At 49.1% G+C, this 12330-nt stretch overlaps 1 protein-coding gene across 1 annotated transcript; it reads left to right on the forward strand.

The window, feature by feature from the left end:
* Positions 1-1873: 1873 nt before the first annotated feature.
* On the forward strand, positions 1874-11708 carry WFIKKN1 (WAP, follistatin/kazal, immunoglobulin, kunitz and netrin domain containing 1). Its single transcript, XM_033167293.1, has 2 exons — positions 1874-2173; positions 9802-11708. The coding sequence occupies exons 1-2, from the start codon at positions 1925-1927 to the stop codon at positions 11293-11295; spliced, it is 1743 nt and encodes a 580-aa protein (XP_033023184.1). The 5' UTR covers positions 1874-1924; the 3' UTR covers positions 11296-11708.
* The last annotated feature ends 622 nt before the right edge of the window (positions 11709-12330 follow it).

Below are 12330 nucleotides of genomic sequence, written 5' to 3' on the forward strand. Positions count from 1 at the left end.
TAAAAGAGCAAAATCATAAATTATCCCACCAATCACACTGGATTTGTGAGCTGTGTTTGTACTTTCACCATTGCACTTCTCGCTTGGAAGCCTGGTGAATTCACATCCTCTCTCACACACACACAAATCTCTCACCTAGGAGAAAGCCCACCCACAAACAATCACTATGGGGAAGTGCCCTCATCTCAAAGGAGACATACAAAGGAACAAGCCACCTGCAGCCTCCAAATAGATAGGCTGTATGATGTATATCTGCTTTAAAACCTGCTTTTACTTATATTTCAATAATTTTATTATGTTAACTGTTTCTAAAGCCTGTTTTTATTGTTGACTGTTTTATATTATGTAAACTGCTTAGAGGTGTTATTTAACAACATGTAGGCCTTGATACAGGGCCATCTAGAGAGCCAGTGTGGTGTAGTGGTTAGTGTGTTAGGCTAGGACCAGGGTTCAAATCCCAACTGAGCCATGGAGCTCGCCGAGTGACCTTGGGTCAGTTCTAGTCTATCTGCCTAACCTACCTCAAGCGTTGCCGCAAAGGATGAAACGGGGAAAGGCAGAGAACGATCTTCACCACCTTGAGCTCTTTGGAGGAAAGGTGGGATATATATGTAATAGTACAGAAAAATAAAATACAGAGTGATTCCCAGGTATCCATGCTGGGCCTCTTCTAGTAGGCTTTCAAACTTCCATTCCAGCCTCTTTGATCATATATCACCTGCCGTCACCTCAGCCCACCTGCCTCTTGCTGTGGCTGCAGATTACGGCTGCCTGAATTGCTCACCTTTTAAAGGAAAGAGAGGCTATTCGGGGAGAACCCAGTCTCCAAAATGCCCTGTGGAAGAGGTCTGGGCTTGCCCAGGCCCTTAGAGGCCTGGTATGGTCAGCATCGCCACCAGTGGCCAAGAGGCCTTTGGGATGTTCTCTCATTCTGAAAGAATTCCCCCCACTTGGTGGGTCTCTTGGTTTTGGAAGGCTCTGCAGCTCCCTCCCTCCCTCTCTTCTCTCCCCACCCCCCTTTGATCTCCTCCGAGTGTTTGCCCAGTCGATCAACCCAGACAGGGTTAGCGTCTGAGGTCAGTCGCTTTTCCATTCCAAACTCCCAGCCCATCGGTGAGAGGGGAGGAGATTCTGGTTACACCCCCCTCCTCTCCTTTTTCTGCTCACCCCAGACACACACCCCAGAGAGCTGCTTTATAACTCTGTTTCTCCCTGACCCAGGAACTTAAATTTCCCTGCTGATGTGCTCTCTTCTCTCTTTCTCTCTCCCCAATGTTGTTCACCAAGCCTGTATATACATCTTCCTTTCCTAGAGAACCTTCTTCCCCTTAGCCTCTGGCCTGCTGGCTCCAAAAGATCCAGCACCTTTCCATTTGCCCCTGCGCCTGGATTTTATTATTTTTATTTTTAAAAAAAGAAACTGGAAGAGAACGCATTGAGTGAAGAGAAGAGGAGGAGGAGGAGGAGGGCGAACCCCACAACTGGATGAAGTTCGAGGGAAGAGACTGGGAGCCCCATTTGCTGATGAAACATGGACCTTCCCCTCTCGACGGCTGCGCTTTAAGTGATGCTGCTTTTCGGAAGGCCTCGTGTCTGGCTGCTGGTGGGAGAAGGCAGAATGGACACTGGCGCGTCAAGGACAGGCGATAAAACGAGGAGCGTGTGCTGGGGGGTGTAAGAGCGGAGGGGAGGAAAAAGAAGAAGAGCTTTCTTTGGTTTCTTGTGATTTCCCCCTCCTCCCTTCCCTTCCCTTCACCTTCCTCTCCCCACTCTCCTCCCCACCCCCCCACCCGCAGCCTCTTTGCAAATGTGATTGTTTTGTCTATCACACAAGGCAAAAGTGGAAGACTCTTTTGGAGGTGGGGGAACAAGAAAAAAGAAGGAGGCGCAGCAGTGGCTGGCAAGAGCTTGGTGGCGCGGCTGGATGCCTTTTTGGACTTTCCTCGGGAAGGGCTCGAAGCGAGAGGGCGGCCAGCGACGGCTCGGAGCGGAGCAGCACCTTCGCGACCCCATGCTGCCTTCACTCATCCTGTCTCTGCTGTCTCTCCTGGCAGAAGGGGCTAGCCTGCAACCAATCAGGATGAGCCACCTAGGGGTGTGCCCCAACCAGCTGAACCCCAACCTGTGGGTGGATGCGCAGAGCACCTGCGAGAGGGAGTGCCAGGCCGATCAGGTGAGTCGGGGACGCTGTAGGTGAGCGCTTTCTCTCTCTCTCTCTCTCCCACCCGCTTTGCGATAGCTTCGGCGTGCAGTTCCGGGCCTAGCCAGCAGGGGGTGCTGCAGTGCTCCCCTCGGGTGAAATGCCCTTCTATGGCAAAAGTGTAATAGCTCAGCCCGGGAGGTCGCGTCGCTCAAGGGTTTGTCACAGAGGGAGGCTTAGGAAGGTGCCTCATCTGAAAAACGCAGGAATGGCTCTCCTGCATTCAGGATCTCTAGGGATTCAACCTGGGAGACCACCTGCATGCAAAGCAGATGCTCTGCCATTGAGCTACAGCCTTTTGCATCCAACTCAGTAGCGTGGCACCTGCTTTTACACCCGGTAGCTCTCTGGAGATCCAGGTAGGCGTCTCTCTCCCAGCCCTTTCTGGAGACCCCAGAGAGTGACCCTGGGACCTTCTGTGTGCAGAGCAGATGCTCTACCCTTGAACCACAGCCCTTCCCTGGTTGGTAGGCAGAAAGTCTGAGGATCAGCCCTTGGCGTTTCCAGTTAAAAAAGTCCACGATAGGCATTGTTCATTCCCAACTCTGCTGAGACCACTGCCAGTCAGAGTAGGCAGTGCTGTCCTAGACAGACCAATGATCTGACACAGCATCAGGCAGCTTTATATGCTCAATAAACTTTATGGTGCAGCTGATAATCTAGCTTCCCTCGAGTTTTTTTGTTTTTGTTTTTTAAGACCCGCTGTTAAGAGGTCTGGAAAGAACCCTATCTGAGACACAGGAGGGTCTTGATAGACCCAGTGGTCTGACTCAGAATTCAGCAGCTTTTTATGTTCCTTCTCTCTGCCAGCAAGGGCAAAGGGACGGTGCCTGCATTTACTCAGCAGGAAGAGAGAGACACACTCTGTACATGCTCAAAGGATCTATTTTATCTGCTTCTCTGGATGCTTCAAAGATACTGCAGATTGTTAGGCTAATAAGCCTACATCATTTTAGGATTATTTTTCCATTCCTTTTCAGAAGCTACACACATTCCCTCTTTTGCATAAAACTCAAAACATCCATGTGCCTGTGTATAAAAGTTGCAGCTGTAATCAATTCTCCCTCCGTTTGTTTCTTATTTTTTTGCGCACCTTCTCTCACGAGCAATTCCCAGATGCAGGATGTCTGTTAGTCTAGATGGGTCGCAAAAATAGGGGAGTCTAATCAAGTTATTGGGGCAAGTAGTACCCCCTCTTCACCTAACAATATGTTGTGCCAGTGGAGCAGTACAGGGGGACTGACTCCTCAAGTGGTGTCAGGTTTTTGGGTGCCAGTAAGGATGGCAGAATGGGAGAGAGAAACAGTTCTGACCCATGGGGCACAATCAACCACGGAACTCTTATGTGCAATGAAACTCGTAGGAGCTTCGGACGAGCGCAAATGATATTTGCACAAGAGAACTCCCCGGTGCTAATCTGTCATGGCTCAGTGACAGAGCACATATTTGCACACCAAAGAACTCTGGTTCAATTCTCCAACATCTTCAAGTTGGGCTGGGAAATTATCCTGTATGGCAGCCAGTTTTAGATAAAGCTGAGCTAGATGGACCCATGGTCTGAGTGTGGCAGCTTTTGGTGTACCTCCAAGAAGAAAATAATATCTCGGGTCATCCTTGAGCAAATGCTGCATTTCCAAGGGGGTGGGCAGTGGAGGAGCCAATGCTCATGAATGTGTGCATGAATACATTCCAGTTTGGGAAACGGTAACATTTTGCTCAGCCTTAGGACTAAGCTGAAAGGCTGGTTCACATTGTCCCTTTTTCTCCTCCATGTGAACAGTCAGGGTCATGGGAACTTCTGCACCTTATCTGTATGCATCCTGCAGTGTATGTGCATGATAGTAGGTATATGCATAGCTCAGAATGAGCCAGGCGGCTCAAGGAGAAAAGGAAGTTGCTTTGTATACCACACAGTCCAAGGGCAGTATCTAACGGTACTCCATCAAGTGTGGAAGTTGCTACAGTGTGCCTCATTCCCACACTCCTGAGACATGTGGAAGAAACCCACATTGTGGCTCTTTATCACACTTGCATTGCCCCAGGACAGGTGGCACTGGCATGGCAAGTAGACATATCACTGGTGTTGGTAGTACAGCACAGGTGGGCATAGTGCCAATGCCCCTTGGGACTGGTGGAGTGGAGAGCAGAGAGACGAATGGTAGGTGGAGCCCGTGCCAATGACAGGCAGTGCCAAATAATTGTCTCACGCACCCCACCCCACCCTCTCCTCTGCTGAGTTTTACAAGGGCAGTACTGAGACTTAGGAAGCTGACAGGCAGTACGACCCCCTAGATTGGTTCTAAGTAAGAGGAACAGTGGAAAAGAGGCGACTGAGAGGAGATATGATAGCCATCTTCAAATATCTTAAGGGCTGTCACATGGAAGATGGAGCAAGCCTGTTTTGTCCTGCTCTGGAGGTACATGAACAAATGGCTTCAAGTTACAAGAAAGGAGATTCTGACTAAACATCAGGAAGAACTTTCGGACAGTAAGAGCAGTTTGATAGTGGAGTGGACTCTCCTTCCTTTGAGGTTTTTAAGCAGAAGTTAGATGGCCATTTGTTATGGATGGTTTTGTTCCGATTCTTGCATTGCAGGCGGTTGGACTTGATGACCCGCAGGGTCCCTTCCAACTCTACAATTATCTGATTCAAAGAAGGCAGGCAAGTTGAGTGGGCAGACATAGGTTGGTGAGGCAGTTCCCTGTTCACCCTAATGGAGCAGTACCCATTCATGCTAATGGTGCAATCGCCACTGACAGATGGGAATGGTAATTGCTGCTAAGGGAATGGAAGCCCCTACATGACTTCCATGCGTCATCATTTTTATTATTACATTTGAAACCATTAAGGAGCTCAAGGCAGCACACATGCTTTCTTGCTCCTCCCCCCCTTTATCCTCACAACAATCCTGTGAGGGAGGCTAGTCTGAAAGAGAGACCGACTCAAGGGTCACCCAGTTAGCTGAGTGAAGATTTGAACCCACATCTCCCCACTCCTATAATAGGACACAGTATAAACCATCACATAGGAAACAACATACAATATGTTTCCATGTAGGAAAATCTTTCTTGTGTTAAGTGGTCCTTCCTTCTTTGGGAAGTGCAAGCGGTTGCTAGGAAACCAGAATAGGACCCTCCCTGACTCTGGCTTTAACACCCACCCTCAAATACTTGGTTAAGCCTCATCCTCTGCTTTTGCCATTCATCTCTCTTATCAGTCCCCCGCATAACTGGAAATTTATATATTTGCATATGTGATTGCAACTGGAGGAGAAGAAAGAGAGGACAAAGGGTGAAGAAAGAGCTGTGAGTGGAGGGAGGACCCTCTTCCCATCCTTTGGACCTCATGGGAAACTCAGCAAACCTGCTGTACCTGGAACTGGGTGTGGAGAGTACAGTTGAATGGGACACAGATGTGGGTAGCCAGAGAAGATGCCATCCACCTGCCTATAAAAAGCAAGTCTAGAGTGAGTGTCCAGGGTGATGACTGCTGCTTCCAGGAACTTTTCTCCCTGTAATACTTTTGTGGATTATCTGAGAGTTTGTTTGGATCCTGGGTGAGAACCTGGAGGCTGAGAGGGAGAGTGTGTCAGAAGGAAAATGAACTTATACTGATTTTTAATATATATTAGTAACTTTCTATTGATTTTACATGCAGCTGTTTATTTTTGTAATATTTTGATTTAGTTGTCTGTTGTTGCTTCAGTTTTCTATAAACTTAGAAATATTTTAAATATATTAAGCGGTATAGAAATCAATCAATCAATCAGCTTTGTCAAATCGTGGCTGTGCTACCTCATTTTTGTCTGGGAAGGGAGTTGAAAAATTCTTTCCAATTAATCCCTCCCTTCCTCTCACTCCCTTGTGTGAGAGACCGTCCAAAACAATCTTTTTTGCTCAAAGTGGTAAACTGGTTCCCCCATCCCCACCCCAGTCAGGGTCAATTTCAGTCAAGCAACTTATGTGATAAGGAAGCAGCAATGCCACCCCTTCCCCCCAGTGAGAGCACAAGTACCTCAGAGGGAAAATTGTACCTCACAGCTTAGAGCATGGGGGGCTTGTGGTCCTCCAAACATTGTTGAACGACACCTCCCATCAGCCCAGCATGACCAACGTGGCCAATGGTCTGGGGTGATGGGAGATGGATTCTGACAACACCTGGAGGGCCACAGGTTCCCTAGGCCAAAGCCAAATCTAGGGGAGAGTGACTGGTGCAGTTGCACTGGGTGCAGAGCTTCTGGGGCAGGTGCCGCAACTATGAAATGCAACGGGAGGCAAAGGGGCTGATTTTGGTGTTGCACAAGGCGCCACTGAAATTTGAGACTCCAACGTCCTCCACTGCCCAGGCCTGGTTAAGGGAACTGAAGGGTCAATGGAGCCAGAGCCAACTGAATTAAGCTACAAGCAGAGCCCACTAATTCTGGTTTTGTCCCCATCTTCTTCTACCTCCTCCTCCTCCTCCCTGTTGAGTTCTACAGTGACAACACTGAGACTCAGGAGGAAGAGGAAGCTGACAGGCAGGACAGCTCCCAGGACTGGTTGTAATAAGAATGCAGGCAGGTGGCTGCAGGCAAGCTCAGGTTGATGGGCCACATTCACCCTTATGGACCAGCCTCCACTGTAGAGGTGTGTATTAGAGGCAGGTTGCTTGACAGCCATATATAAGCATATAGGAAGACTTTGGGGTGCTGCTTCTGCTAGGTCAGAACCCAGAGGAGGCCCGTAGGCCCCATCTGCACTATGTGCTTAAATCAGTATCACTGATTTTTAAACATGACTTTTAAACAGTCGTGGCTGTTTAAGGTGGTTATGCTGCTGCAGTAATTGCACAGAGGAGATGGGGCCTTACACAGGCAGCTATGTATTTAGACACAGGGGCAGAGCACAGGTGAAGCGGCCTACTACCGGGGCATCCATTTTGTTCTCCCTCACACACACGAGTTGATTCATGAGGTTAAAAAAAGAAAAAGGCCCTTTCCACAAAAGCTGGGAGTTTGCCAGGAGATGATTCTCCTGTCTGAGCCTCTCCTGAGCTCTCTCTGCCTCCCTTTTTCGCTTCAATGGGATGCCAGAGGGAGGTGCTGACAGCCCTAGACAAGCCATGTTGCCTCAGCTGGAGATGGGTGCATTCTCTGGACCACAGACTTCCCTCCCTTCGAGCCAAATAATTCATCCCTGAACCTGTTCTAATTCATCCCTGAACCTGCTCCAGTTCTCACTGAGGTGTTAAAAGGGGGCGCGTATGAAGGGGCCTCCATATTCATTTTTTTTTAATCCCCCTTGTGTGTGGAGGATTACTCCATCAAGGCCCTCCTTCCTCACTTGTTTCAAGGGGCTTGTGGTTTAGGCCGCAATCCTAAAGCAAGCTGAATGTCAGCTGAGGGGCCAATAGATGCTGCTTAACTGCTGTTCTGCCAACAGAGGGAGGCTCCCCTGCAGAATGGCACTTAACGTCGCTGGCACACCCACAGAAAACCCTTGGAAGCTGCCTTATACTGAATCAGGCCCAATGGTCTATTTAGCTCAGTAATTTCTACACTGGCTGGCAGTTGGCTCTTCAGCCTTTCAGCCAAGGATTTCCCCAGCAGCACTTGGGAGAGGCCAGAATTTGAACCTGGGACCTTCTGAATGCAAAGCAGATGTTGAGCTATGACTGAGCTACTATAGTCTTCCCGCAAAAGCAAAATAAGCTGCCTTATACAGTCGTACCTCGGGTTACGTACGCTTCGGGTTGCGTACTTTTCGGGTTACGAACTCCCGTAACCCGGAAGTGTAACCCGCCGTGCGCGATCCGTGCAGAAGCGTTCTGTGCGCTTCACACATGCGCAAAGTGCATTTTTCGGGTTATGTACATTTCGGGTTACGTACAGCGACCTGGAATTAAATACGTAACCCGAGGTACGACTGTATTGAATCCATCCAGCTCAGTTCTGTTGACACTGACTGGCAGCCGCTCTCCAGGGGTTCCAGGCAGGGGACATTCCCAGTCCTAACCTGGAGGTTCTGGGGATCAAACCTGGGACCTTCTGCAGGAGTGGATGTATCCCTGGTAGTGTGTGTATGTGTGGAAACAGGGCACTTTGGGGGCAAATGAGAATCAGCCAGACCTCTTTGTTGCCCTTCATCCTCCCCCAAAGGGGCCGTCAAGTATGCCAATCCTGCAGCTGGTGTAACTAATTCCCTTCCATTTACCACAACTTGTATGAGAGAAGCGGAATGTGGGGGTTAAGAAAAATCATGGCCACAATTTAGAGAAGGAAAAGGCACCGCAACACCACTCTGGCTGGAGTGAGCCAGCAAGGTTTTGGAAACTCCACCACAGAAGTGTTCCCTCAGCACCAGCATAGAATTAATTTATTTGCCCAGGTTTCTCCTGACCTATGAAATTGGGCCCTGGTTTATGTGTATGAAGCCCCCTGAATCTGTTTATTTGCTTTTTATGTTTGTTTTATTGATTTTAAGCTGTATATTAATTGTTGTTTTTTGTTAGGCTGTTTTAATGGGAGCTGATTTCATTTTGCACTTAGTGTGCACTCACTGCTTACATATGTGTGTGTGTGTGTGTGTGTGTGTGTGTGTGGTTTAGAATAAAGACTTCCAGAATAAAAGTAAAAACAAAATTAAAAATTAAAAAAATTCTTTCCAGTACCCACCTGTAACTAGAATAAAAGTAAGATACAAAACCACACATAACTGATTAAGAAGCCAGCCAAACCACCACCCAGCCCCCAAATACAAAAATCCAGCTAAAACTCACCAGCTGTCCAATAAAACAACAGGATTACTCTGCCAAATAGTAGTAGTGTTTTTTGTTGTTAAACTTCTGGTTGTGAACTATTTTTTAATGTGATTTAATTGTTATAGGAGATGCCATTTCTTGCATATTTTGTTATTTCCGGGGAGTGGGAACTGCCTTGAGAATGGCCGCAGTTCCATAATAGAGCATCTGCTTTGCATGCAGAAGGTCTCAGATTCAATCCTTGGCAGGACTGAGATAGTTCCTTGTCTGAACTAGTTGGACTAGTTGGACTCCAGTATAAGGCTGCTTCCTATATGCATATTTATTTATTGAATTTGAATTCATACCCCTCCTTCCCCCCTAAGGAGCCCTGGGTGGCAAACAGTTACACAACTTAAAAACAAAGCAGAAACATTCTTAAAATGTTAAAACTTACAATTGAAAACATTCTAAAAGCAATAGCAGGTAAAAGCATACTTCCATCCAGCTATCATATAATTGTAAAGTTGGAAGGGATCACGAGGATCTAGTCCAACCCCCTGCAATGCAGGAATCTTTTGCCCAACGTGGGGCTCAAACCCATGACCCTGAGATTAGAGTCTCATGGTCTGCCAACTGAGCTATTTTATCTCAGGAATACCAGGAACAGTATTCTTCAGCTACCAGATATGCTTGTGTGAACAGGTGTGTTTTCAAATTCTTCCCGAAAGTTAATGGGTGGAGACAGACTCACCTCAGAATGGAGGGCATTCCAGAACTGGGGAACCACCACCAAAAAGGCCCTGTCACACCTAGTTTGATGGAAAAAAACAATGCTGATTCACTCAAATCTAAAAGTTCTGCTCCTCCTCCTCCTTTGCAGGACTGCGAAGGCTTTGAGAAATGCTGCACCAATGTCTGTGGCCTGCGGAGCTGCGTGGCAGCCCGCTATGCAGATGGAAGCCTCTCCTCGCTGGAGCTGGTGCAAGAAGCCACATGTGAGAGCTTTGTGTGCACGCAACAGGGCTCAGACTGTGACATCTGGGATGGGCAGCCTGTCTGCAAGTGCAAAGACAGGTGCGAGAAGGAACCCAACTTCACCTGCGCCTCCGACGGACTCACCTACTACAACAAGTGCTACATGGACGCCGAGGCCTGCATCCGGGGCATCAGCCTGGCCGTGGTGCCGTGCAAGTACATTTTCACCTGGCCCAACACCAGCCCGGTGCCGATGGAGACCACAGCTCACCCGACACCTGGCACAGGCACCGAGCTGCCCATACCACCGGCCCTCTACAACAACCCCTTCCACCAGTTGGTCTATGTGGGGGGCACGGTCAGCTTTCACTGCGACGTGAGTGGGCGGCCACGCCCTGACATCACGTGGGAGAAGCAGAGCGACCACCAGGAAAACTTCATCATGCGGCCCGACCAGATGTATGGCAACGTGGTTGTGACCAACATCGGCCAGCTGGTCATCTACAACGCCCAGCCGGAGGATGCCGGGATCTACACCTGCACGGCCAGGAACTCTGCCGGGCTCCTGAGGGCAGACTTCCCGCTGTCTGTTGTTAAGAGAGAGCACTCCAGAGGGGAGCCGAAGGCATCCAGCCCTCCTCAGCTCCCGCCCGGCGAGTGCCTGAAGGAGCCTGACAAGCAGGAATGCGAGGCCTACCAAGTCCGCTGGCATTTTGACTCCAAGAGAGGCTTGTGCACCACTTTCCGCTATGGCGGTTGTGGGGCTAACCAGAACCACTTCGATACCTACGAAGAGTGCCAACTGGCCTGTGTCAATAACGCCATCAACCTCTGCACTCTCCCCATCGTGCAGGGCCCCTGTAAGAACTGGGAGCCCCGCTGGGCCTACAACCACCTGATGAAGCAGTGCCACTCCTTCATCTACGGCGGCTGCGAAGGCAACGAGAACAACTTTGACGGCAAGGAGAGCTGCGAGGACGTCTGCCCCTTCCCCAAGATGCTGCAGTGCAAAGCCTGCCGCCTGAAGAGCAAGATGGTGCCCAGCCTCTGCCGCAGCGACTTCGCCATCGTAGGGCGGCTGATGGAGATCATCGAGGACCAGGATTCTGGCATTGCTCGCTTTGCCCTGGATGACATTCTCAAGGACGAGAAGATGGGCCTCAAATTCTTCAACATCAAGTACCTGGAGGTGACCTTGACAGATATGGACTGGAACTGCCCCTGCCCCAACATGACCACCGAGGACGGGCCTCTCATCATCATGGGCGAGGTGCAGGAAGGCATGGCGGTCCTTGACCCCAACAGCTACGTCCGGACCGCCAATGACAAGCGGGTCAAGAAGATCCATGAGCTGCTGGAGAAGAAGACGTGCGAACTTCTCAACCGGTTCCAGGACTAGCATGGGCGGCAGTGGCAGCTGCTGTTTGTCTGTGGCAGAGAAGGGAAGGCAGACAACGGTTGATGTCCCTTTCCCCAAGAGACTCTGCACTCCTTTTCTTGTGCTGTGCTGCAGCTATGCAAAGACTGGGTTGGAGACTGGCAGGACAAATCTGGCGCTCCTGGAAAGCCCATGAGCCTCAAAGTGGGTCCAGAGTGCAGAGGGATGAATCTTTATTCCATGCCACCTCCACGGACCTGCCTCTCATTTTTAGATGTTTTCAGTTATTATCACTACTGTTTCAATGAGCTCCATTATTGCTTGTAACTACCTATTGTCTGTTTTTGTGTGTGAGAGAGAGCTGTAATTTATCTGCGCCTGTGACATCCCTCCAGCCCAGCCTATGTGGAAATAATAATAATAACAACGAAAAGAAATCCTGTGTTCCTTCTACACTGGAGATTGTTCTCTACCAGCCTCTTTCTTTCCTGTTGTAAAAGCAAATTCTGCTTTTAGCCCAGCATCACAAGCTAAAAAGGTCATGAGGACTAGCCTCCCATCAAATAATGGCAAAGGGGAGGGGGAGAAACAGGCTTACTGTAGCCGCATGCAGGTGGGGAGCAGAGTTTGCAAAATGTGAGAGGGGCCTACCTAAGGAAGGAAGAACAATTGCTAAGGGAGAAACAGAAAGTGACAACCACCTGTCCCAAATGTGGCTGGATGAGGAAATTAGATCCTCTTTGGCATTGATTTGAAGTGCTCACGTGGCTATTCCACTTTTGGACTTGTTCTTAAGGCAGGGATGGGGAAATCGTTGCCCTCCACACAGCGGATGTTGTAGTTCAGCAACATCAAAGGACTGAAGGATCCCCAGCCTGTCTTAAAGCAATATTGTGGGCGTACAGCAGTGCTGGCCAAAGCAGAATTGCCTCCCTGTCACAAGCAATCCTATGCAGAGCCACACTTATTTGGATAATCAGTTTGGGGTTATTTTGCTGTGTGCAGCAATGGACGGGAAAACAACCACTTAAAGTCTGCATGAACCCTTTCTAGTTC

This window comes from Lacerta agilis, chromosome 13 (genome assembly GCF_009819535.1).
Source record: "Lacerta agilis isolate rLacAgi1 chromosome 13, rLacAgi1.pri, whole genome shotgun sequence".
Lineage (NCBI taxonomy): Eukaryota > Metazoa > Chordata > Lepidosauria > Squamata > Lacertidae > Lacerta > Lacerta agilis.

Excerpts from the sequence above, each read along its gene's own strand:
- WFIKKN1 (XM_033167293.1), top strand. The coding sequence starts at position 1,925 with ATGCCTTTTTGGACTTTCCTCGGGAAGGGCTCGAAGCGAGAGGGCGGC. Across the intron at positions 2,174-9,801 it reads GGGAGTGCCAGGCCGATCAG|GACTGCGAAGGCTTTGAGAA; the intron begins GTGAGTCGGGGA and ends CCTCCTTTGCAG.